Source organism: Erpetoichthys calabaricus, chromosome 4 (genome assembly GCF_900747795.2).
Source record: "Erpetoichthys calabaricus chromosome 4, fErpCal1.3, whole genome shotgun sequence".
In the NCBI taxonomy this organism is placed as follows: domain Eukaryota; kingdom Metazoa; phylum Chordata; class Cladistia; order Polypteriformes; family Polypteridae; genus Erpetoichthys; species Erpetoichthys calabaricus.
This window is the reverse complement of record NC_041397.2, coordinates 30,980,593-31,008,590: the sequence shown is the minus strand read 5'-3', so window position 1 is coordinate 31,008,590 and position 27,998 is coordinate 30,980,593. Positions and strand designations below refer to the sequence as shown.

General features: G+C 36.8%; 1 protein-coding gene across 26 annotated transcripts in view; it reads left to right on the top strand.

Moving 5' to 3' along the window:
• The window catches only part of nbeaa (neurobeachin a), a 925,612-nt gene that overhangs the window by 416,094 nt on the left and 481,520 nt on the right, over positions 1-27,998 (top strand). For 19 of the 26 annotated variants that reach the window (XM_051927338.1, XM_051927335.1, XM_051927339.1 and 16 more), the window contains 4 exons: positions 402-532; positions 1,387-1,494; positions 5,754-5,937; positions 18,634-19,075. In XM_051927338.1, coding sequence (XP_051783298.1) covers positions 402-532; positions 1,387-1,494; positions 5,754-5,937; positions 18,634-19,075 — 865 coding nt within the window. The remainder of the gene's footprint in view (positions 1-401; positions 533-1,386; positions 1,495-5,753; positions 5,938-18,633; positions 19,076-27,998) is intronic. The other 7 variants (XM_051927337.1, XM_051927348.1, XM_051927342.1 and 4 more) reach the window with 1 other exon arrangement.

The following is a 27,998-nucleotide window of genomic DNA, read 5'->3' as shown; positions in this document are numbered from 1 at the left end:
TGAGAAAAGAAAAAAAAAGCAGAAGGAGGATGCAAATTTGGCATTTAAAGGGTCTTTGAAAGGTTTGTTGTAAAAACTAGGAGTGAAGAAGGAAAAGGTGGTGATCTCAATGCTATGGATGCTAGTGAGGCAACTGTGCAGGCCATTTAGCAATATATTTCTTCATCACCACAGCACTTGTCCCACTGAAAATCCCTTTCCAACCCAAGACACACACATCCCACTAACTTTACATTTTGCAAAGGTCCTGAATAAGTGGTGTACAAAAAAGTGTTTTATGAGTTGTATGTTTTGTAAATAAGGCAGCATAAAAAACTTGCCCTAAATACACTATAAACAAAAATCACCATTTGCTGTATTATATTTATTTGTCTATCTGTATGTTTATTTTTTCTTTCTAGTCTGCTGTGTTGCTGTTCGGAACTGCCTTGAGTGTAGGCAAAGGCAGAGAGATAGGACAACAAAAAGTTCTCTGCCAAACTGCAAAACTCAGGAAAATGTGCAGTGTGCTAGTGGGGTGGTGGGTGGCAAGGTAACTTCACATTTTCACTTATTTACTTTGATTTTTCTTTTGTAAAGCCTTGTTTTTCTCTTTTTATTGAATTCTAGTGTTTATACTTTATTTCATGCATTTTAGTGTAAGGGGCTGACATTTGTTCAACCTTCCTTGTGCTTAACAGGCCTGTTGCTCCCTACTAAACTGTACATTAATTAGTTGATAAATGAAGTAAGCATTATTTTAGCTTTATTTGGACAGTTTTAAAAGTGGCACACTGTGGTGCGGTTGCTGGTGTTAGTGCCTCACAAAATGTGGAAATGCAAAGGTAATTGATAAATGCAAGTTGAATTGTGTGAGAGAGTGTTGTTGTGTTTGTGAATATGACTGTGATAAATTAAACTAAACTAGTGTCATTTACAGAGTCGCCTCCTGCCTTGCATCTAGTGCTTTTTGAATGGCTGTATAATTTTATAAAGTTAGTTTGAAAATAGAAGGGATAGGAGGTAAGTGAATTACAATATTGCAGATAAGGTGGTGCAGTGTCTAACATAGCTGCCCTATTGATCCTTGAATCAAATCACTTTCTGTATGCAGTCTGCACCTTCTCACCATGTCTCTGTGGTTTTTCTTTTGGGTATTCTGATTTTAATTCTGTGTGTGTTTGGTTATTTGTAAGTTTACACTGGCACTGCTTGGCCATGAGCACGATTTCATTGATTTGTTCATTGATTTGTTTACTCAATGCTACTGGAATAGGCTTTTGCCACTTAGGCTGTGAAATGGATAAGTAGGTTTGAGAATATTAGGTATGTTAGTATAATAAAAAATAGTTTTTAAACAAATTGATTGCTTACTGATATTAGTAAAAACACAATTTTTTCGATTAGACAACCTTGGAGAACGTGCCTGGTAACCTTTCGCCCATCAAAGACCCAGACCGACTGTTACAAGATGTGGATATTAACCGTCTTCGAGCAGTTGTGTTTCGTGATGTGGTGAGTCTTTCTACAATTTCACTTTGTGCATCCTTAATTATTGCATTATTATGGTCTTTTAATAGTCTAGTCCATACAGGAATACATACCTATGACCTTTGAGAAATGAGTACAGTCGTCCGTCAAAAATTTTATTTGTTATTTATAGATGTCAGTGTGCTGAATCCAAAACTGGCAACAAAATCGCTCATTTACATCCAGTTTTTGAGAGATGAATGTTTAAAAATGAAAAACACAGTTGACTTGAAAAGATACAATTATTGTTTACAAAAAGTAGTCACTTCATAAATTTTTCCTCTTACAATCCTCTGAATGTGTTTCAAGGTGGGATGACCAACAAATGTCTGCTAACATAGACTCACTCTATTTTCAAATATATCATCTCACTATTTCCAGGTGGAACCTTTCCCCATGTTCATCAGAGATGGCTCCCATGTTTTCACACAAAACTTCATATGCTATTTTAGGAAATTGATTTTTACCGACATGTTGCACCCAAGTGCAAGGTAGGAAGAGAGAAGATTCCTCAACCTGTTCTTTGTAGTTTTCCACCTTGTATTCACAAAAAAATCATGGCACTTGCTTTTTTCAGTAAAGGAAAGGAGTATATTATTTTACCATTCTTTTACTTGTTACCTGGTGAAGACAATGAATGCATCAACCCATCCTTGCATATTTCTATAAAAAAAACATCTAAACAAATTTGTCTCTTCTGGACCTTCTCTTGTACCCTTCTAAATATAAATTCCTGGCAATTTTGAATGATTAAGGAAAGAGAAAAAATGCTAATTGAAAGCACAAAATGTGTAGCAAATACTTGTTTTGGGGTTGTTTTCACCTCAAGTAAAGTTTAGACCAAGAAAGACTATAATTCAGCTCAAAATATACATTTAATAGTATTGTAAGCATGAAAAACAAATGTACTTTAACTGGTATTTGTGTCTAAATGAGAAATGTAGCCCTTCTGCTTTTCCTTTCAGAACTAGTGTTTCCTTGTTACCCAGTGTTTTTTATTCTAATAATTACTAAATCTTCTACCACAGATCAATTACATATTTGGTTTCAGGGATTACTTCGGAGTAACGCCAGTTATAAATACAAGATGGCAGACACTGTCCTATAGGAGGCAACCTCTGAAAACATTTTTATCATCTAAGCATTGTGCAGAAGCAATTTTATTTCCCGTTAACTTACATTTTTTGTGGTGTTCCTGTGGCTTTGTTCCTACAACTCAACTTTCCTACTGCAGTGCAAGTAAATGATCATGATTATGGCTTGTGATGGATTGCCTACCTTTCATTTTTTTTCTCCCCACCAGCCTGTCTTTGAGAAGCAATTTCATCAAAAAATAAATGGGCGAATGATTTATTTTACAATAATTATCATCCTAAAATGTAACAATTGTTAACTTGATTTTGAGAGTAAATTAATTTGATGTTACCATGTCTTCCATTCCAAAAAAATATAAAGGGTGAGTTGTTATCTCTTACAATTGTCGGAGACAGTGCGTGACAGTACAAGAAGCATGTGGGCAAGCCTAAAGTGTTGGCCAAAGGCTGCAACCGACTGTTTGAAACAGCAGCTGCTTTCTTAGCCCCATTCTCTCACACTTCTTTTTTGTCCAATATTCTGTATTGATTCCTTATTCTTTGACCTATTCTGTATCTCTATACTGCACTCAGTTTTTCTCTATGTAACTAATCTCATATGATTCATTACATGATTTGACAACTAAGAACTCTGTTCAATATGGAAGGCATGTGTATAAGTGAACATAATTTGTAGATAATGGGTTGGTTTACATAAGTGTGAGGGAAGTAATTAGTGGTAGATGATTTTTCCTTAAACTCAGTATTTTAAGAGAAGCGTGTCTGCCTGGGAACAATTACATTGTTTGACTTTAGTCTATATATTACAAAATGGCATATCAACGTTACAGAAACACCAGGGAAGAGCTACAATATAATTTCAGAGCTGTAAGGTATAAACTACAATAAAGAATGTTTAAGCAATCAAAGGTAATAACAGAAGTGTTTAAAATTATGAAAAGAATTAGAATAGTGGATAGCAGCTGTTTCTTTAACACTAGAATTCCTGAAGCCTATGAAAAAATGCGTAATCCCGGCTCACCTTCAATCCCTTCACACCTCTACCATCAGCGTCTTTTGTTTTGTAAATGTGTCAATCGGCACAAACAGTAAGCAGCCTGCTGTCCCATCCCCAGGCTTGATGGAGCTCAGCTCGTGGGCAAAAAGGTCTCCCAGCTCAAGCCAAGGCACCTTATCTGTGTGTGGGGTGCCTGGAGTTGTATAGGGTAGATAATACAGTATATTGTTATTTGGAATACATGCATTTCATGTGTGTTCCATGTCTACAAAGATCTGGGTACGTGTAGGATGATATGAAATGCGAGAAATGCAAGAAATGCTGAACACATACCTAAAGCAGAAACTTTTTCCATGTTCTACTAATAATGATGAGAAGTGTATAATGTATGAAGACGTTAGTCCAAAAATCAAATAAACATATGCGCTTTTATTCAAGACTATAACCAAAGGAAAATAAAAGCATTTGATTTACATGTGGCTGTCAATGAGTTAAAAACTCATGCTCAAATGTCTATCGACAGGGAGTTTACATGTATTCTTGAATGGTGTAGAGGTAAGATCTGCTGCCTTATAACCCGAGGGTCTCAATTACGAGACTGGGCGCTCCGTGTTTTGAGTAGTGAGCTGCTATTATTATTATTTCTACAATATAATAAAAATATACATTTGATTTGACACTCAGTGTAAATTTTGACTACTTGTAAAAGTTAGAGCTTGTGTTTTTTTATTATTTAGTTTTATTCTCTCAGTGACGTTCACGTGGTACAACAAACTTGCCTCTCCCTCTTTGAGTAGTGCTGTGGCTGATGCCTGCTCACAACTGTTTGTTGTAGCAGCAATCAAAGATATGATGTCCCGTGACTGCTATCAGAGTGGACAAAGTCAGACTGTAGCAACAGACTGCTGCACTCTGATTGGCACCATAAAGTAAAATGGGAATTCCACTTGCAGCTAAAGTCACTTCAGTATGTGAACATTTTGCCATGCTAGTGTTTAGATCTGTTTCATTTTTTAATATTTATACAAGAAAAAAACAATATAGATCCACGGAGTACAAATATTTTAACATCTTACACAAAAATATATCTATATAAGTAAAGAAACAACCAATTATAAGTATAACATATCATTTAACACTGCGGTGGGTTGGCACCCTGCCCGGGATTGGTTCCTGCCTTGTGCCCTGTGTTGGCTGGGATTGGCTCCAGCAGACCCCCGTGACCCTGTGTTCGGATTCAGCGGGTTGGATAATGGATGGATGGATATCATTTAACAACAAGAGACATGTCACACCCAATATGAAAAAGTCATACAATGTTTACATAAACCAATGAACAAGATACAAATTACATACAGTAAACAAAAACATGTACAAAATCAAGACATATTAAACAAAATAGATGTTACCAAAAAGATCACCATACAAATAACATAAGATTAACAATGTGAGCCACACACATCTAATAAGTCTGTAATAATAAGGATGCATAGATTCGGCTAATGCGTTTCAAGGATTCACCTCTTCTTTGGGGCCCATGAACCAAGTAAGAAACTATTGTACACAAACAGATGCTCACTGAAGTAGATCCACAGTAACTTAATTCCCCAGGAATAATATCACATCCATGTTTACATTTATATTGAAACATTCTTGCCCGAAATCCTTATAAACAGATACAATAAAACTTAACACTTCATGTGAATCAAGGAGTCCTACAACTATCTAAACGGGAGGGTATCTACTTCAGTGAACATCTATTTGTGTACAACTCACAAATGGGAGGACATTTGTGTAATACTGCTGGTTAACTTGCTACCTCCCCTTATAGTTGTCCTTCCAGTCACATGCTATTCTGTGCCAACCAGACCGTATAAAAATAGTTTACAAATTTTTGTATAACTGCACCATTTATAGCTTTCTCAGCAAGAGTGATTCCTCTTTGTTTTTGTTATTCAACCAGTTTCTATTGTAACATTCTTTATGGTATTATATTTTAATTAACAATATTAAATTTAGGTCCCAGTGAAGCATCTAAACAAGGCAGTAATAAGCAATGCTTAAATGTGTATATACTTGTATATATGTATGAATTTATATATTTCAAAATTTTTTGCAATATTCTGTAATTGTTTTGTTTTTTTTTTTTTTAGGACGACAGCAAACAAGCTCAGTTTTTAGCACTGGCTGTTGTGTACTTTATATCTGTATTAATGGTTTCAAAGTACCGTGATATACTGGAGCCACAAAGAGAGACCGCTAGATCTGGAAGCCAGTCTGGAAGAAATATCCGGCAAGAAATCAACTCCCCAACAAGTACAGGTCTGGAATTATTAGGTGGATAAACCTTTCTTGTCAGAATTATGAACAGTAGTTTACTATAAGTGATTGTAAAGTATTAATTTGAAAGTGAAGCATTACATTTATAAATCTTCATAATACATTTTAATACATTCTTGTTTATCATGGAGCCATAACATAGTGACAAAATGCATGTTAACTGGATATGCGATTAAGAATTTCAAAGTACTCCTTACAGTGATAATATTAATACTGCTGCTACTACTTTATCAATTTAATTCATATCTATCTACTTCCCCTTTGTTTTGCAACGTTATATAATCTTATATTAAACATCAAAACAAGCCATAGTTTTTTAAAACGTATTTTAGATTTTACCCTTTTTTATGGAAATCATTTTTGTATACCAATGGAGAGATGTTTTCTTATTCTGGTGTTGTATCTACTTTAGTAAAAATACAGTAACAGTAATACAGTAACCAATTATCTGTGACATGTGATCTGTTTAAAAATAGCATCATACAAAGGCAAATAAAGAGTCATAAAGCCACAATAAATGTCAAAAAAACAAAATCCAGACACAAGATCAAAAGAAACTGAGTATGATTTGTTTCTATACTTCATTGAAGACTTATTATACTGTTTACATCAGTGATCTGTCACTGCTGATTAGCCAGGCAGTTTACCAAAGAAGAAAAGATTCATTGAATCCAGATAAAAAAAAAATATGGAGTGCTGCTCACATAAATTGAAGCTGCACAATATTTTTGGCAGCTTAGCTAATGAGGTCACTTTGGCTAAAATGGTCATGGTGAGCTAATGGTCGTGCTATACTGGTTTTATACAGTAGGCTGATTGACATAATTAACTGATCAGAATGTGCTGCTGGTGAAAAGGACTATATTACAATTCAGACAAACCTCTGTTAAGATGAATTGGCACAGGGGAATATTGGGAAAACGATAGTAAAAAGTGATAATAAAAGATTAATAAGAGGAGTTAAGCATCCTCTTCCAAATTTGTACGTGTGTATATATATATATATATATATATATATATATATATATATATATATATATATATATAAATAATATATCAGTCCATCCATTGATTTTCTGAAGGTTTTTAACCTGATGTTACGAAAGAGAACAGACACAACAGGGGGAATTCATAAAACTTGCAAGTGTATTTTTGTCAAAATTTGGAATAAATCACAGATTTTAAGCTAAATATCTTGCAAAAGAAAAATGAGACTTGTTTTAGTTAAGTAAGTGTTAAAAAGTTATTTTTTAAGTGCAAAATTAGACTTGGCTCATTTGGAAGAGTGGAACCTCTCATATGTTTGCAACGTTAAAATATTTTTATAATTCTTTGTGCAAATGCTTCCAGAGAATGGTGCATTCATTGTTCAGTGTTGATTACAGTGAGATGATCAGATATGCCTGGAAGCTATATTTTACTAATAGAATGTTGGAATGATACATTTTTGAACATACTTTTTTGTTTTCTTGCGGTTAGTCATTGATGAAAATTCATCCATCAGTAATTTCGTCAGCCACTCTTACTTTCTCAAGCACAACAATTCTCAAATAGTATGCAACGATTCCCCTTGGACAGGATGAATTCAGTGTTAACATAATTTCCCACTTTCCCAGAATGTTAGATTATGACAGTTTCATTCCCATTCTGTTCTGTATAGTGTAAGATTTATCATCAGCATTTTCATTTTTCTTTTATAATTAATCTTACCCCAAGTTGTAATATTGCTACTTTATGCTGTATTCAGTTGTAGTGCTCATTTCAGAGCTGGCTTGACTAGAATTAAGCAGAACAGTTAATGGTGGCTTATTGACCATTATAGGACTTTTCTTTTTGAGCGTTTTGTTAGATGTTTTTAGAAGTCAGCCTTTCAACTTTTTCCTTTGTGTTGCAGTACTTTCTGATTCTCCTCAAACTGGTTAATCTGGGGTGTCTTTTTATACTTTTAAAAGCCACAGTTCACAGTTTCAATTTCATGCCAAGCCCTTATACATAGAGTTTACCTGTAGGTATAGCCCATAATGCATTAATTTAGCCTTATTTTATGAGAAGGGTATCTTTTATTCAGTAATAAGGACAAAGTAAAATTTGGTTGATGCCAGAAGTTACACTGATGTGACAGAAGTTTTCACATGACTACATGTTTTTTCATAGAATTCTCCTAGCAAATAATAATCATTCTCCAACTGAGTGTGGTTATACACATGGGTGTGCCATATGATGGACTGGTGGTTGTTGAAGATTGGTTCCTGACTTGCACTCAGTGACATTCTTTGAAAGGAAAATATTTTATATTACAGATGAACAGCTATAGACAATTAGCAAATGTTGCAATAATACTGCTACACAATTTCACTGATGTCTTGTGGCATCATTCAAGTTAAGTCAGTGTAGGAAGCAGAGTGGTGGCTCTGAGGCTAGGGGTCTGCACTGGCAATTGGAAGGTTGCCGGTTCGAATCCCATAAAATGCCAAAAGGGACTCTGCTCTGTTGGGCCCTTGAGCATGCCCTTAACCTGCAATTGCTAAGCTCTTTGAGTAGTGAGAAAGCACTATATAAATACAGAGAATTATTATTATAAGCATAACTCATAAAAGCAACACTTAAAACAATATGTGGTAATACCTGGCTATCACTTCCATTAATAATTATTGTTTATGTTATCTTTTACAATTTTTTGGAAATATTTTCACTCTGTTCAGCTTCTTCTATATGCCATGAATGAGAATTACTTGGACAATTATGGTTGATTCGGTTCGTAGTTGCAGTGTTCGTGACAGGATTTTTATTCACATATATTTTTTATGCAAGTCAGTGGTTTTAAATTCTTCTTATTTGATGCATTTTATTAAGAACAAGTGTAAACTATTATTTGTGTTTACGGAGTGCCTATAATCAATCTAAAATGTTATTCATTTGATAATTTTGTTTAATTGACTTTTATGTTTTGCTTAATATCATGTTCATCATTTTTAACTTAGTTAATTATAATATTTTTGTAAGTGATTAGATAAATTATCTCTCAAATCCCTGAATTGAGTTAAGTAACTTTGAGAATGTTACATAATGTTAAAAATATTTGGTCTATGAAAGTTTTAAAAGGATATAGTGTCATGTAGCAGTAGAGGCTTTTGTCCACCTCTTGAACCCTCAGGTACCACTCTGAACACCAGGTAAAAGTCCAAGACTCTTTATTTTTGTCACAATAATGTGCACAAAGCACCCTCCACTCCACACTCATATAAACACAATAAACTCTTTCTCAAATACCAATCCTCCTCGCCCAGACACTTCGCCCTCCTACCTCCCAGCTCAGCTCAGCGTCTGGGCTTTCCCACAGTCCTTTTATACACCCTGACCCGGAGGTGTTCCTGTCCAACAGTCCACAGTTCCTTTTTCCTTCCGGGTCAGGGTAAACAGTTCTTTTCTTCAACCCGGGAGCACGTTACTCCTTCCTGTCACGTGACCGTGACGTACTCCCGGGTTATAGGGCACATAAGAGTCCACGAGCCCCCCTACAGCGACTCCCGGTGGCCCCCAAGGTATCCAGCAGGGCTGTGTATAAACACTACATAGTCCATGAGGCCCTGCTGGAACTCAGGGCACGATCATGCTTTCGGGAGAGCTCCTCCTGGAATAAAATGCCGGCAATCCACCACAGTCATCTACTGGTAAATTTTAAGAAGAAAATACAGTGGAACCTCGGTTTGTGAGTAACTTGGTTTACGAGTGTTTTGCAAGACGAGCAAAAATTTTTAATAAATTTTAACTTGATAAACGAGCGAGGTCTTGCAGTACGAGTAGTATGTATACGCGTCATGTGATCACAACTGAGCTGATGGTTCTTCTCTCTCTCTCGCTGTGGGATTGTGGGCAATCGTCTCCTATTCTCCGTCTGAGTCGGCGTGCCTCACTCATAGTAAACATCCGTACAAGCGTATACTGTTTACTACAGCATTAGCATTATGACTGTGTGTGCACGCGCGTGTGTATGTGTGTGCGCTCACTCGCTCGCGTGTGTGTGTGTGTGTGTGTGTGCATGCGTGCGCTCGTGTGTATGTGTGTGTGTGTGTGTGCGTGAGCGTGTGTGTTGTGACGTGCGAGTCCCCATCTTGCACCCTAAAACACGAAGCGGAGTCTCAGTACTTTAGTAACACCAGCTTTATTCAGCTTGAAACAGCAACAGCGCGGTTATTTATATACAGACACAGCAGTCAGGCAGGGCCCTGCACATCTATAATGTTCCTTGTTCCTTGTATCACCCATCGACAGCAGGTGCTTATAGCATGTCCGCGATCTTTTCAGATTCACTTTTACGGCGAACTGCTACAGCGCTGGGAGACTGCGATTGCTTTGGGACGCTCTTCCACGTGTCGTCCCGTTGGGTGCAATCCCACAAGAGTTTAGAAACTCACTCACACTAGCCATGATTCTTTTCAAAGGTAAAGTGCAGGTTAATTTGTTTTATGTATTTTTACTTTATATTTTGTTTTAATCATTTTTATATGAATAGTTTTGGGTTGTGGAACAAATTATCTGAGTTTCCATTATTTCTTATGGGGAAATTCACTTTGATATACGAGTGCTTTGGACTACGAGCACGTTTCCGGAACGAATTATGCTCGCAAACCGAGGTTCCACTGTAAATGCATTCAGATCATAACCCAAAAGATCAGCAAAATAGTATTATGTAAATACTCAGCAATTAGATAGATAGACAGATAGATAGATACTTTATTAATCCCAATGGGAAATTCACATTCTTCAGCAGCAGCATACTGATACAATAAATAATATTAAATTAAACAATTAGTTTATTGATATCAAATCATTAGGTACAGAAGACACAAATCGTGGCTCAGTAAGTGATAGGGTAAAGACATTGGTTGAAGTTCAGTGTTTTGCTATATAGATAGTGTTTGATTAAATACACTTGTCATATTCCTATGTACTGTTCCCTTGTCCTTCATTTCCAAACAAAAAAAAAATATATTGCAATTCCATAGTTTAACCACAGTTTTACTCAATCATTCAATTTAATTTTCCATTTATCTGTTTTCTAACCCATTTTACCCATGCCAAGATGACAGAGAGCTGGTGTCGGTCTCAGCCATAGTGAGCTAAAGTGAACACACACCCATGCCAGGCCAATTTAAAGTTGCCATTTAGCCTAATACACATATCTTTGGGCTATAGAAAGAACATTTTACTATCCAGAGGAAAACCTATACATGCATAAAGGGAACATGCAACTCTTCATTAACAGAACCCAGGATTTGTGAGTAGTTTTTACAAAAGTTGCAACCACTATGCAACCTGTTATTCAATATAAAATATACTTCCACTAAAAACTCCAGTTTTTGTTGTTTTTTTAATGTTGTTACCTTTTGCTGTATGCCAGACAACATTGTAAAAACCATAGTCACGATTACAGCATTTGTACTTCTCCATTAACAGTTTCTTCAGAATATCTCCGAAATAATAAGACATTTTCATGGGTTCAGGGATTGTTAAGAGTCTGGCTGTTGCTGGTGTAGACGCCTGCTCTCCATGACCCTGAACTAGATTACATGGTTTTGAGAATGTTATGTTAAATTTCTCTATGTGCTCTTTTGCTACTGGATCACTCTATCTGTTACATTTTCAATTTATGAGAGCACAAAATGTAACTCTAAAATATCCCTTAAACATAATCTTAAACATTTCAATAGATTCCATTATGCATTGTTGCTTGTGTGAAGGATTATTTTTCTAAGCAAACTCACCTCTTATGAAATGGTGTCTACCAATCTAAAGTATGTACTGTATACATCAATTTTACAATTTTAATCTGTAAAAGAACCTTGATAAAAATATGAGCTCCTGGAATATGGTATATATGCATTTGCCATGCAAACTTGTGTTCTAAAATGAAAGATTTTATATAAGTTAAAAAATATATACAGAGTCAATCCTGATTTTTTACAATGAACCCTATAGGGAATGGGGCTGCAACAGAAAATAAAAGCATAATAACTTACCGAATATGTCCATTTTTCAAGCCAAGACAGTTGTCGAGTTTCGATCCGTGTCTTGCGATTCCACACACATTATAAAATAGCTTATACATGTCATTTTTGAATAAAAAAAATCAATATTATAAGATTTAGCCATTTTATAAGACCAGCTGTGCATGCTACCTCAGCACTGGTGGTGTTGAGCCTTTCACCCCCCATCGATCAACCCGGGGTGTGGTTTCTTCTCAGAAAACAAAATCACAGTAAACTGTGCCATGTGGTTGGCTTTGTTTTGATTTACTGCCATATTTGCTTAACAGCTCACACACAAGTGAATAGAAAACGTATCTTTATGTCGAGAAAAGTAGAACCAGGAATTTCCTTTAAAATGATTATTTCCAGATCCCTTTTGTTTTAACAACATGCGTCGGAAACATGAAACTGAAACTCAAAGATGACGTATTCAGTAAGTTTTTATGATTTTATATTCTGATGCTCCAAAAGCTGCATATTTTTTTTTAATTATAGAAAAAAGCTTAACTTTAGAACACTGATTTATGTGGCAAATGAATATACGCCACGTTTGTTAAAAAAAATAAATACCTAGAAAATACCAAGTTTATCTTTTAATATCAGATACTATAAACTGACATAAATAAACCAAAACTTACTTAACTTACATGAACAGCATTTATTTCTAGGTTTCAATAACCACAACATACAAAATACATATTTTTAGCAATTTTAAAACACGTGCATAATCCGCTCAAATAACTGTTGACGTTACAAGATCAAAAATGCAAACTAATCAAATGAGCAGCAGCAAGTTAAATTTAAATTAGAAATCTAGTGCTTCTGGACTATATGTTATATGCATTCAGTTTCCAGTATTGTAAATTAAAATGTAAAGTTTAATGTGTGACCTGTGAGGGGAGACAATGTGCCCAATGGCCCTGAACGGTCTTGCTGATGGTACACTGGTCACAAGAATGGAAAAAAGATTCCTGGGCAACCTTGGTAAGATGAGCGAGTTCTGGTACACGGCCCTTCCACCACACCCTATTCTATTTGAATGGATGGCAGCGTAAGGAGGACTGACTTGAGATTTGTAAATCGAGTAAAACTTGCATTCCCTTCTTTATGTGCAGCTTTATGTGCAGCATATGTTACATAGCACATATGTAATACATTTAGCACAATTTGTTTGATTTTAATGGCAGTTTTAAATCAGATGGTATTTCAATGCTATTGTCTATTCAGATTTTCCTTTCCGACAGAGTTTATCTGTAAATCTCAGGTGATTACTTTGTACATTTGGAATGTCCAGAGTTCATTAATACAGTCCGCTCTGGCAAACTGTTAATTTTATGGGTTTATATCTGATAGACCTTCTATGTTTTGTGGTTTTATATTAATTTCTTTAGTGGTTTATTTTCTCCTTTTTTAGTAGTACAGTAGTAAAGTCTGCCTGAGATGGCGTTGATGACCTAGGCTTCAAGTGCCCACTTTCTGGGCTGAAACTACCAGATTTGAAAGTTGTAGACAGGAGTGAAGGCAAAGCTTAGTCTTGGTCTTCATATGAGTGGCATGGCGTAAGGTTAATGTTGCAAAGTCAACTCCCATTCTGGGGGATGCGTCTTGCTAACAGGCGAGCTTTCTGTTCCCTGAGATCAGATTGTCAGGTGAGGAGCAACTGAATCTGTATTTCCAAAGAACCGAGTTTGTCGTTGATATTTTGCAACAGTTGGACATTTTCCACTGCATTCATTCATCTCTATTCTGTTTTCTAATCGTTTTGGCATTTACAGCTAAAGTTATGGTGATTACAGTAAGGCTTGTGCTATATCTTAGTTATCTTTATTCTGTTCTTTTCTTTCTTCAAAGTCAGTAGTGGCAATCCCTGCACAAAATCCCTGCATAATGCATACACTCATTCCAGTGACTTACTGTGTTGTTTTTCCTGTGAATAACTGAACAGAAAAGCCACCTTCATCTTGACTTGCCATAGGGACCAAAAAAACTAAAAAGCAAACCTTACACAAATAAAAGAAAAAGAAAACACAGATAATGAAATCATGGGATTTGTTCCAAAAAAGTTGTGCAGAAATCCCAATGTCATTTTATATTTTTGTGTGATATTTATTGTTAGTAAAAGATGTCACATTTTTAAATAAAAGGATGGCCTAATATTTCTTGGTTTTAAAGCAAAAAAACGATAGTCATTATCATGTATTGTTTTCATTGTAGGCTACTTTTATTCCTGATGTAAAACTGTCCAGGAAGGCTTTAACAGTTAACAACCAACATTTGTGTATTATTAAACATTTTTTAGGAAGATTGTCTATAAGTCTTTTACTGACTATTTGCATTTTGCATGGTAGACCTTAAAAAGCAGTGAGACTAAGCTCCTAGTCATCCAATTGTCATTAATTTTCTGCACCCAATTTTTATATTTTAGTATCTTTATGGGAGGCATCAGGCACAAGGCAGAACCCAGTTCTGGACAGCAGACTGACTTCCTCATTTATACCAGTCAGAAACAGTGTCGCCAGTAAATCTAACATTTATGTACAAATTTAGAATGTAGGAAGAAAGTGGAGAAACAGGAGAAAAAACAGATATGCAAATTCTGCTGGGAATCCAATCCTCATATTTTAACATGTAATGTAGTTTGCAAGATAGACCATATTCCACTGAAAGGAATAAAGATCTAAGCGCCAGGAAAATTAAGCACCTAAAGAAGCAAAAACACAATAAATCAATACTTTTTATCTTTTTTTTTTTTAATTTAAATCCTTTTAACCATTCATTGTGATCTGATTTCCAGCTCCAGTGCTCTTGTTACAAATTGCAAATTAAACAGTTCTTATAACTTGATACTTTTGTTACTCCTTTATTCAGTTTGGGATGGGCATAATAGTGAACCACAGCCCTAGTTGTAAAACATTGGTTGACTCTTAGTTAGAATTTATTTTGTCTCTAGATAGATAGATTTGTTTATGAGTGCTAAACAGTTTCAATCAATTGAAAATATGAAAGTGAAAGTATGAAGTGAAAAAAATAATTGGTCATAAATATTTCATTTTTATTATTATTATTATTATTATTATTATTATTATTATTATTATTATTATTATTATTATTATTATTATAATTATTATTATAGCATGGGAGCACCAAGGTACAGTTATTAATGCTACTATCTGGTGGACCTGAGTTTAAATCCCATGTGTGGTTGCTGTCTGAGTGGGATTCCTTCATGTTTACATGAGTTTTTTTCCAGGTACTTTGGTTTTCTTTCCACTTCCCAAAACACATGCATATCATATTAATTTTCAATTGTAGTTTACCATAATGTGAGTGCGATTGTATGTGTGGGTGGATCCTGTGATAGACTGTTGAACTGTCCATGGCTGGTTTCTACCTTGTGCTCAGTCTTGCAGGAATATGCTTTAGTCCCGACGACCCTGACATGGAATAAGCTGGTTTAAGATGTTATATTAATACATTGTTATATAATCTTGGCTTTGGCTCTGTAACAGGGCTATTATACAGTACGTTGTTCCTTAGTGAACCAAATTCACATATCTGATTAGTTCTAAAGGCACTTTTTTTTTAATGATTGATATTTGGATGATTCTTCACTGGTGTCTTTTTTCATATTTCACTTAATAACATTGTGTATTGCAGATGAAAATAGGGATATCATTTTTTAAGTAAGATAAGTGGAAAACGGTAGACTGGATTAAGTCTATTGACTTGTCATGCCACACTGGATCTGTGGAGCAAAAATTTAGACAGATTTGCAAAATGTTACATTATTTCCAACATTTTGCCGATTTTCAGGGCATCTGGTATCACAGGCTTTTTAGTCAAATTACCTACATGATTATGGAATGAGATCTATCTATCCATCCATCCTGCTAGTCATATCTATTTATTCATCTTGTATAACAATCTTTTGTCTTATGTATTTATTTCTGTATTCCATTATTTTGTAGTTTTTCATTACTTGTTGTTGTCCACGTAAAGACCTGCTGTTTCCAAAGTACACCAGTGCCCTCTGCAGGTACAATGAAGCTAATTCGGTTTAATGGGGAAAATAAGAAACTAGAGAAGCTTAAAAATATTCCTGCATATTGAATGTTGTAATAGCACTTGTGTTAGCTTTTTGTGTCTTTACTGTATGCATTTTTGTTTTAGCATGTGGTATAGCGGTGCTTAGTGCCACTGCCTCACAGATCCAGCATTCCTCAAAACGTGTTGGCCAAATCCACACCTTGCATTAGATAGATAGATAGATAGATAGATAGATAGATAGATAGATAGATAGATAGATAGATAGATAGATAGATAGATAGATAGATAGATAGATAGATAGATAGATAGATAGATACTTTATTAATCCCCAAGGGGAAATTCACATACTCCAGAAGCAGCATACAAGCAGCATAAAAACAATATTAATTAAAGAGCAATAAAAACGCAGTGCAAGTTAAAAAAATGCAAGGTGGAGATCGCGAGGCAGGTATAACAGTCAATTAGGTTCTTTCTAGGCTTCATGATATATATTTTGTTATAATTATTTAAATAACTATGGCTGATAGTTATTTTCAGTTGGTTGTTTTTTATTTTTCTTATTGTTACTATTGTTTGCTGTTTGATTATACTGTTTTTGTGTATATGTTTTATTGTAATTTTTTGTTTGCTTTTGTACAGTAATTACAATATTTTCTTTTATGGTCCATTGTCATGTGCACATTTATTTTCGTGGTGTTGGCAAATTTTGTTGCATTACACGTGGGATATTAAATTTGGGTTTATAACTAGTTTGTGGGAACATTCTGTTTCCCCATATATTGATTTCATTGTGTTTTATTTTTTGTAAAAGTTTCTTTTTGTATAGTTTTGTGCACACTATACTTCATTCTATAATAACTGCTTTTACTTATTTAAAATTTAGAGTGAGAGTGGAATTATATACTTTGACATTTTTTTTCTTTTTTCCTTTATATGCATTTAAAATACATATAGAAACATTTTTTGGGTTCTGCAGACTATTCCAGATACTTTATTGTTGTTAGAAGACATTGCCAATGGAAGAATTACAAAAGAGCACATATTAATAGATGATGATGACTGGCTTCTAAGTCCATTTTGATATCCAAGAACTATCCTATCCTGGATGGATGGATGGATTCTTTCACTGGGATCTGAGAGGCAGTAGTGCTATTCAAAGCACAAGCCATTGAAGCCAAATAAAATCAGATAACATGTGATAAATAATATACTTTTATTCAGTAAAATTAATAAGAGTAATAAATATCATAAAAAAACAATTTTGTGTAAATTTGCTTAATGTTGTTTAGGATTACAAGTAAGCAATCAGAGTAGATAAACCTTCCCTGCAGATCTCCAGTCAAATGTTTTTAATCACACCTTCACACTCCATTAGTATTCTGTTTGTCTTACATCTTAGTGTATGTTCTAGTCACTTTGTACCGTTTATGAGGCTGATTTTCTATTGAAATATAATTCATCCATTAAACCAGAGGATACCTGACAATCCTTTTAAGGGACTAACATATTGTTTGAGTATTATTTAGAGCAGCAAAAGGCCAGGAGATGGTAATGAAACAGAGTGAGAAACAAAGTTGTAACTGGGAAGTAAAATTGAACTAAGAATTTGCAAGGCACGGAGTAAGACAAAAATCGAAGATGAACACGACAGTTGGGAAATCAAAAATCAACATAACATGAAAATATATTACCTATACCAAACCCAACATTGTCTTATCCAACAAGGAAAAGTGAATACTGAAACAGTTTAATATTTATAGCATCACCACCATGATGTCATTAATGTATATCTATCTATCTATCTATCTATCTATCTATCTATCTATCTATCTATCTATCTATCTATCTATCTATCTATCTATCTATCTACTCCCTTCTCACAAATTTGTTCTATAAAGTATTTGTCTGTCTGTCTGTCTTATTCACTAGATAGACTGGATAGTCACAGTTTGTGTTGAAATACAACTCTTTGGCTATTTACTATAGTTAGCCTAAGAATATTAGACTTTTGACAAACAAGAGGACACCATTTGAAAATTTTGCTTGCTTGGTTAAACAAGCAGCTGATGTGTCCCAATATTTCATTCAGACGCTTTTTAAATGTTGTGAATGTTTCTGGTTCAACTACATAAGTCAGTAGTTTTGTTCCTGATTCTCATGACCCTTTCTGTGAAAAAGCTAGGTCATTTTTATTGATGCATTTGATAGTTTTGAAGGCCTGTGTTAAATCCCAGGTACTGTAGCCTACATTGCAGAAGCAGTACAAGCATTTTGTCCTTTAATTTATGTTCAGACGTTTTTACAATATAACCCAACAATTTAAACTGCCTTATTGATTGCTTATTCATATTGACTAGATGATGAAAAGTTGCATCAAAGGCAATCACTAAATAATTTGTAAGAGCTTGCTTCCTCTAACAAAGGCATAAATTATGTTTTTTTTGGCCTGTGAGTAGAACTTTGTTACATTATATTGCATTTCCTGCTGTTTCGAATATTGTCCAGGTCTTTTTGAATTATGCATGAATGCATTTTTAACAACTTGATGTTACATTTTTTCATAGCCAATTTTATTTGTTTTGCAATATTGAATGTGTTGTGTTTTCTTTTACTGTAGAGAACCCAGCTTCATTTTCTGAAAACGTTAAGGATAAAGAAAACATAACACCCATTGAAGATCTACATATAGAGAGTTCCCTGCCACACACGGATTCAGGGATTGGTGAAGAGCAGGTCTCTAATGTACTGAATGGTACAGATCTTGAACCAAGTGCAGGCCCTGATGCCATGAGTGAGCTTCTGTCAACTTTATCATCAGAAGTGAAGAAATCACAGGACAGCTTACCAGAAAGTCCAAGTGAAATTCTAAAGCCTGCATCTTCTATATCAAGCATAAGCCAAGGTAACAAAGGAATCAATGTCAAAGAGATCCTGAAGAGCTTGGTAGCAGCTCCTGTTGAAGGACCAGAGTCGGGACCTGAACCCCTACCATATCCAGACCCTTCTGTGAAAAGAGAAGCACAGGTCATTCTGCCCATGCAGTTCCACTCTTTTGACAGGTATGGCTGTTTATTGGAATACATTTGAGCATGTGCTGCTGCTTGCTATTAGTGCCAGAACATTTTAGTTTTATTTCTTGACTTGTGTTAAAAGTAATGTGTCAGTTTTCAATACAGTAATATGATCTAAGTGACATGCTTCCATAGAGCCAATTTAGATTTGCTGATTAAAGATGGACAGAATTTATACTGATGGTAACCATTATTCTGGTGAAATGAATAGCTTTGGAAAGATGGATGAGTAATAAGTCATGACTGGAAGAAAAATCGTTTAACAAGATTTATATTTCTTGTCCTGAATATTTGATGAAAAATCATCAGCAGACAAGGCTGCAGTACCCACTCTTTCTTTATAATTTAATCTGTCATTCTTTGCAACCTATTACTTTACATTTCATTGTTTTGCGACTCTTTGGTGGTTATTCCTTTTATAAAGATCTTCTGGACTGACTCATAAGGCCTAGTTTGACAATTTCTGCAAGTAGAGCTGGAAGCTGGGAAAGCTCGCAATTCACTTGTCAGTTTCAGAATTTAATGATAAGTTGCTGCTGACCGTGAAGCCAAGTTATGTGACGTTGTCATCAACTTTTAGCACCTTATTCCAAATACTGATTATTGAGGCAGCATCCATGAAAAAAATATGTTGAAGGCAGGAGCAGATCCATATGTAGTGTGCTTCAGAATGCCCTTATTATGAAAAGTAGCACATAGTAGCTGTCTGATGAAGACCTAATGGACCTTGCTTATAGCAATTAAAAATACATGGGACTGAGTAGATTTCCATCTGACCAGATCCCTCCATCTAAGTTGTAGAACGTAAATGATAGCAATAGGAAGAACAAAATTTAAAAAGTGTTACTTGACACCAGTGTAGATGCTGAAGGCTTCAATAGTAGAACAATCATGGTTTACTATGGTGTTCATATTCTTGTGGAAAGAAGCAGCCATGGGGTACATGCTATCCTTTTCAGTAACTGGAATAACCCATGTCTGGTGATGAGGTCAAATGCCTTTGTCAGATCAATGAAAGCAATATATAGTGACCTTCGCTGCTCACAGCACTCCACTTGTAACTGGTGTACTACCAATTCCATGTAAGCTGATATCCATGTTGACCACTGCAATTCAGGATAGACAAGAGTTTGAAGTCTACAGTATTGAGGAAGACCTGGATGAAGACCTTTCCCACAGTATTAAGTGGGAGGATGCTGGGATAATTATTGTGATCATTACAGTCACCTTTGTATTTTTTAAGGTGATAACCTTGGCATCTTGCATATCTTGTGGTACATTGTCCTCTCTTCAGCAAAGACAGAAAAGCCCATAGAGTGGGCCCAGTAATTCTAGCTTCCCAATTTTTATGATTTTTGGCAGTATTGAATATTGGGTATTGACTCAGGCGCCGCCGAGAGTGGCAGCCTTTTCAGCAGCTCCGTGTATGACTTTATTTTTCTACTTTTCTACTTTTATTTTTCTTTTTTTTAATCACTCCTATCACTTTATTTTATATGGATTCGTTCCCTGGCCACATTTACTTTTACAACGTGGGCATGGATTTTTACACGCTGAGACTCGTCTATTCAAGTACTCAACTTCGAGCGCTGAGAACAAATGCCAGTACCGATGTGGTTCCCTATTTACCCGACGAAGTAAGAAGGCGGTATCGTGGCAGCAGAGCCGGCACTAAGCTAAAAATGAAGCGGCTTGCGAGAAAGTGGCGTTGTAAGCCTTCGGTGCCTTCTGTGATTCTGGGAAATGTGAACTCAATATCAATTAAGATCGACGAACTGGCTGCGCTGGTGAAAAATGTCAGAACCTACAGAGAATGCAGTTTGTTGTGTTTTTGCGAAACGTGGCTAACTACCACCATCCCATATGCTAACGTGGCGCTACTCGGGTTTAGCACAGTTAGAGCGGACAGAGATGCAAGTACCTGCGGGAAGCACAAAGGAGGAGGACTCGCTCTCTATGTTAATACACGGTGGTGTAACTCTGGACATGTTAACGTCAAAGTCTCCACTTGCTGCAGGGACATCGAACTGTTGGCCGTAAGTTTGCGTCCCTATTACTTGCCCAGAGAGTTTGGACACGTCATTGTTGTTATCGTGTACATTCCTCCTCGGGCGGACGTGAAGACAGTGAGTGACATCATCCATTCTGCTCTTGCTAAGTTACAAATGCAGCACCCTGAGGCACTTGTGCTAATCGCTGGAGACTTTAACCATGTGACGCTGGACAAAACATTACCTGCCTTCTCCCAGTATGTGGACTGTAACACACGGGGAAATAAGACTATTGATTTACTGTATTCAAACGTTAAAGACGCATACAGCGCCACCCTGCTGCCTGCGCTTGGGAAAGCAGATCATAACCTGGTTCTGCTTCAGCCTCACTACAAACCAAGAGTGAGGGTCCTACCTGCAACCACGCGCTCATTCAGGAAGTGGTCCCCGGAGGCAGAGAAGGCTCTGAGAGAATGCTTTGGAACTACAGACTGGGATATCCTGCAGGGATCACATAATGAGAACATTGAGGAAGTTGTTGACTGCACTACTGACTACATCAACTTCTGTATGGACATTGTAGTTCCAGTAAGAACTGTACGCTGCTATGCTAACAACAAGCCATGGATTACAAGTGACATCAAGGGCCTTTTGAACCAGAAGAAAAGGGCTTTTAAAGGCGGTGATCAGCATGAGCTCAAGCGCGTGCAGAAGGAACTCCAAGTCAAGCTCAGGGCGGCGAAGGAGCAGTACAGGAGAAAGCTGGAGTAGATGTTGCAGAATAACAGCATGAAGGAAGTGTGGGATGGAATGAAGATTATCACTGGCTGCAGCTCGAAGCGGGGTGCCACCATCGAGAGAGACGTGAAGAGAGCAAACCAAATGAACAACTTCTTTAACAGGTTTGACCACCCTAACCCACTCTCACTCTCACCTCGGAGTACTGCACACATCCTTCTGCTGATACCAGCATAGGAGAGACATCCCCACCCATAATTACAACAGCGCAGGTGAGCAGAGAGCTGAGGAGACTTTGTGCCAGCAAAGTAGCAGGTCCAGATGGAATATCGCCACGACTGCTGAAGGTCTGTGCATCGGAGCTGGGGGGTCCTCTACAGCGCATCTTCAACCTGAGCCTGGAACAGGGGAGAGTCCCGAGGCTTAGGCAAAAAAACATCTTGCATCACCCCAGTCCCAAAGGTATCACGTCCTAGTGAGCTGAATGACTTCCGGCCTGTCGCTCTGACATCACATGTGATGAAGACCATGGAGAGGCTACTGCTTCACCACCTTAGGCCACAGGTTCAACACGCCCTCGACCCTCTGCAGTTTGCATATCAGGAGAAGGTGGGAGCGGAGGATGCCATCATCTATATGCTACACCGATCCCTCTCCCACTTGGACAGAGGCAGTGGTGCTGTAAGAATTATGTTTCTGGACTTCTCTAGCACCTTCAACACAATCCAACCTCTGCTCCTTAGGGACAAGCTGACAGAGATGGGATTAGATTCATATCTGGTGGCATGGATCGTGGACTATCTTAGACAGACCTCAGTTGTGCGTCTTGGGAACTGCACGTCTGACATTGTGGTCAGCAACACAGGAGCGCCACAGGGGACTGTACTTTCTCCAGTCCTGTTCAGCCTATAAACATCGGACTTCCAATACAACTCGGAGTCCTGCCACGTGCAAAAGTTTGCTGACAACACTGCTATCGTGGGCTGCATCAGGAGTGGGCAGGAGGAGGAGTATAGGAACCTCATCAATGACTTTGTTAAATGGTGTGACTCAAACCACCTACACCTGAACACCAGCAAAACCAAGGAGCTGGTGGTGGATTTTAGGAGGCCCAGACCCCTCATGGACCCTGTGATCATCAGAGGTGACTGTGTGCAGATGGTGCAGACCTATAAATACCTGGGAGTGCAGCTGGATGATAAATTAGACTGGACTGCTAATACTGATGCTCTGTGTGAGAAAGGACAGAGCCAACTATACTTGCTTAGAAGGCTGGCGTCCTTCAACATCTGCAATAAGATGTTGCAGATGTTCTATCAGACGGTTGTGGTGAGTGCCCTCTTCTACGCAATGGTGTGCTGGGGAGGCAGCATTAAGAAGAAAGACACCTCACGCCTGGACAAACGGGTGAGGAAGGCAGACTCTATTGTTAGCATGGAGCTGGACAGTTTGACATCTGTGGCAGAGCGACGGGTGCTCAGCAGGGTCCTATCAATTATGGAGAATCCACTGCATCCACTAAATAGTATCATCTCCAGACAGAAGAGCAGCTTCAGCGACAGACTGCTGTCACTGTCTTGCTCCACTGACAGACTGAGAAGATCGCTCCTCCCCCAAACTATGCGACTCTTCAGTTCCACCTGGGGGGGAAAACATTAACATTTAACATTATACATTAAGGGCAGAGTGGTGGCTCTGAGGCTAAGGATCTGTGCTGGTATCCCGAAGGTTGCCGGTTCGAATCTCCGTCACTGCCAAAAAAGAGATCCTACTCTGCTGGGCCCTTGAGCAAGACCCTTAACCTGTAATTGCTCCAGGGGCGCTGTACAATGGCTGACCCTGTGCTCTGACCCCAAGGGGTATGCGAAAACTAACAAATTCCTAATAAAAGAAATTGTATAAGGCGAAATAAAGAACAAAAAAAAAACAACAAAATTATACATAGTTATTGTCTGTTTTTACCTGCATTATTATGAATCTTTAATTTAATATTGTTTTTGTATCCGTATGCTGCTGCTGGAGTATGTGAATTTCCCCTTGGGATTAATAAAGTATCTATCTATCTATCTATCTATCTATCTATCTATCTATCTATCTATCTATCTATCTATCTATCTATCTATCTATCTATCTATCTATCTATCTATCTATCTATCTATCTATCTATCTATCTATCTATCTATCTAGTCATTACTGGAAGCTGCTCCATAGGCTAGTGCATTGATAGCTTTTCTAAGTGTATCCTCTGTAGGTACTGTATCTGTTTCATTGAAGACAGGTAGGTCGGCTCTCTGCTGTCAGAGAGACTGAGTGTTCTCTAGAATATAGCTTCAGGTACTGTTGAACCCACCTCTCCATCTGTCTGTTGCTTTTGTTAATCACTTTATCAGCCTTTGTTTTAAAAATAGATGTTCTCCTGATTGGGATTTCAGTTGCTTCATTGATTTCTTCAAACACTCCATTCCATAGCCTTTTTCTGTGGACAGCTGAATTGTATTGCAGAGAGATGCCTAGTAATCGTTTGCACAATACCTGAAGTTTAGCTACTTTGTAGTTGTGTGAAAAATACTGCTAATATACCAGATGAAATTCTTCTTCTTTTATGGATTTTGAGAAAAACTATTTTTTAACAAGTGGTACACAAAATGGAGAAATGATGTAAGGCCTCTAAGAGACCCATAAAACATCTCACAGCCCTACTGAGCCTACTCAAAAAAAAAAAGCCTCATCCAAGGCAGCCTGACCTAAAACATCATAGGCAGGCTTTGGTCACACAGGCCCAAAAAGAGGATCTGGTTTTAAAAATTCAAAATGTATCTTAAAATCTTCTAAAATATACAGAATATGCATAAATATCAACAAGGAATTGAAACTGTGAAAACTACTTCCTCGAGAGACAGGTCCAATACAGAATCTTTATAAATGGTGCTTATTAAAATAGACTAATAAAGAATAAAAAATAATATCAAGGTAAAAATGCAGTGGTAAAAAGGGTTTGACTAACAAGTCAAGCCACAGAAAGAAATCTAAATTCTCAATCTAGTATTCCAAATCCAAAAACAGTAGAAAAATATGCAAGAAGCCAGAAAAATCAATACTCACAAGAACAGCACACTTCAAACATTAATGAACCACTAAAGGATCCACTCCTCAAACAGTCCTTCAGTCATGACATCAGAATGGACCCACTTCTTGGGTTTACTCCTACAAAATACAAGAAACAAATGAAAACAAATAATACATAGATAGTAAATAAATAAACATAATAATAGTATTATTATTATGATTCTGTCAATCATGGAGAATCCACTGCATCCACTAAACAGTGTCATCTCTAGACAGAGGAGCAGCTTCAGCGACCAGACTGCTGTCACTGTCCTGCTCCACTGACAGACTGAGGAGATCGTTCCTCCCCAAACGTTAACGTTATACAAAGTTATTGTCTGTTTTTACCTGCATTTTTATTACTCTTTAATATTGTTTTTTATCAGTATGCTGCTGCTGGAGTATGTGAATTTCCCCTTGGGATTAATAACCTATCTATCTATCTATCTATCTATCTATCTATCTATCTATCTATCTATCTATCTATCTATCTATCTATCTATCTATCTATCTATCTATCTATCTATCTATCTATCTATCTATCTAGTAACAAAAATATATAAATACAATAAACATCAGACAAATCATACTTTACAATAAACAAAGAAGACACAGAAAAAAAACACACAAATGCCAAAGAACAAACCCTGGTTGAAACAGCGCAATTTTATGGTATGCTAAACAACAGTGGGAAATTTACAGACACTTTTAAAAATAAAAAACAAAATACGCAAATATTTGCATGCAAACGAAAATGAGAAATGCAAATTTGTGTTGATGTGTTAGTGTCTTAAAGTTAATGTCTTTGTATTGACTGGTACATTATGTGTTTATACATGTGATCAACCAGTGCTGGATATTTTAGGTCATCAGTAAGCCCTATCAGTTGGGCCGAGTTACCTGCTGCATCAATGTACATTTTAATTTCCATGTTGTACATTTCATGAAGTGACACAGCATTACCTCAGTTAGTTGGTTAGTTCTTTTAGGCTAACTAGTACAGCATACAGTCTAATATTACTGAGCTTTCTTTTCAGGTTTAAAATTAGTTTCCTGAACACAAAGGATAACTTTTATATGTGGTTTCTGAATGCTTTATTCATACAGCACCATACATTCTCTGACTTTGCTGAGATGTTATCCCCACCCTGCACTTATTGCTACTTAAGTTATTTTCCATTTATTTATATAATAATGCTGCTTGTAATTCTGATTCTTTTCACTTGTAACTGGTATGGAAGCAGTAACGGAACCGTTTGCCTTGTCCTCTCCTCTTTTTTTTTTTTTTAAATCCATAACAAATTGTGTGTTAATTATTACCTTATTTATATCATGGTAAACAATGAAAAAATATGATTAACTTTTGGTATTCTTGCCCTCACTGCACTAGACTTGCTATGCAATTTTTTGCTATGTTGCTCACTAGTAGGTATGTGTGTATTAGACAGTGGTTATAGCAGTCTGGCGTACTATAAGCAGCTGTCTTTATAAGTGATACTCAAGTTAAGATCATACATGAACACCTGGGTCTTTTGTTTTTATCAAATTGCTTTGTGATTAGGATAATATTGAATGGACCAAAGATATGAAACATCTGGTAGTCCACTCCTTGCATACTGTTTGTTCCTCTCAGGACATCCACACTACACTGGGACGTGAACAACAGCTAATATCTACATCTGCAAAATAAAAATGGCTCGACCAAGGTCATGAACATATGAACAGATACTATCTACAGGTAAAATTCCATTACAACAAACTGCCAGGAACCTAAAAAACATTTTGTAGTAATGAGATTCTGTATTTGTCATTATAGTGCTTTCTTTAACTTGCGTCCAGGCGTTTGCAATCATTTCAAGAGCCTCTTTCGTGTTAATTTTAATCTCCCCCTGTCTACAAGTTATGCTGACGAGAATTTTTCTCAGCATTTCCTTGCGATGATACACTTTCAGGATGCGAATGATGCCCAAATCCAATAGCTGAAGCACTGCCATGCAATTGGGTGGGAGGAATTCAATGCGAACATTATCTAAATGTGGAAGCCTGTTGTGGGCAGCACAGTCATCAATTAGAAGCCGAATCATCCTTTTCTTCTTCTTCATATTGTGAGGTTTCTGAACTCTTTTGGGATCCCCCTCACTCCCCACCCAACGGGAATGACATGCTGAAGTGCGTCCCGAAGCACGATTGTCGCGTTTGTGAAAGATTGTTTGTCCATTGCCGGGGCAGGGTAACAGCAGGTTCACAGCACCACAGAAACAAATCATTAAAGATCGGAGTTGCGCTATAAGTCCCTGTCTTGCACCCCAAAACACAAGGCTTAGTCTCAATACTTTAGCAAAACCAGCTTTATTCAGCTTAAAACAGAAACAGCAGGGTTATTTATTGTAGTGGGATCTGCCACTCTCCTATAGTCAGACACAGCAGTCAGGCAGGGTCGTGGCCAGGTTAGTACCCAAGTAATACCGTTCCCTGCATTTACAATGTTCCTTGCATCACCCATCGAGATGATAAAAAAACAGCTTTTTTCCTGTTTGCACGTTGATAACAAGTGGAAAAGCTACTTTAAGTAATTTGCTTCTAAAAAATGTATAAATGTATTTGATTAATATTTTAACACAGCAGATATGCGTTCATTCATTTTAAACTTGTTTTTGTTCACTTCTGCAATTACAACTGACAGTTTAGTACTGAATCAGACAAACCAAATTTGCCACTGGAGAACCAAACTGAAAATCCCTGATAAGAACAAAACTCATTTTACAAATGAGAAGAAAAGATTCAGTCCATCAAGCTCCTCCGGTAAGCTAGTAGCTAAGTATCTCATCTCAAGCTGTTTTTAAACACCATCAGTGTGCCCATTCAACTCCCTGAATTGGTTGTTAATTTTAATATCCCACAACAAATGTCTGTGTAAACAAGTGCATCCCAGTTTCAGTTTTTAGAGCGGTAACAGTTCATGCATTTATAACTAAATTGTTTTCCACAGGCCTCAGATATCTGATACCGCTATTCATCGATTTGAAAAAATGAAGGCAGCATAGCGTACACATATCTAAAAATGAATTACTGATATG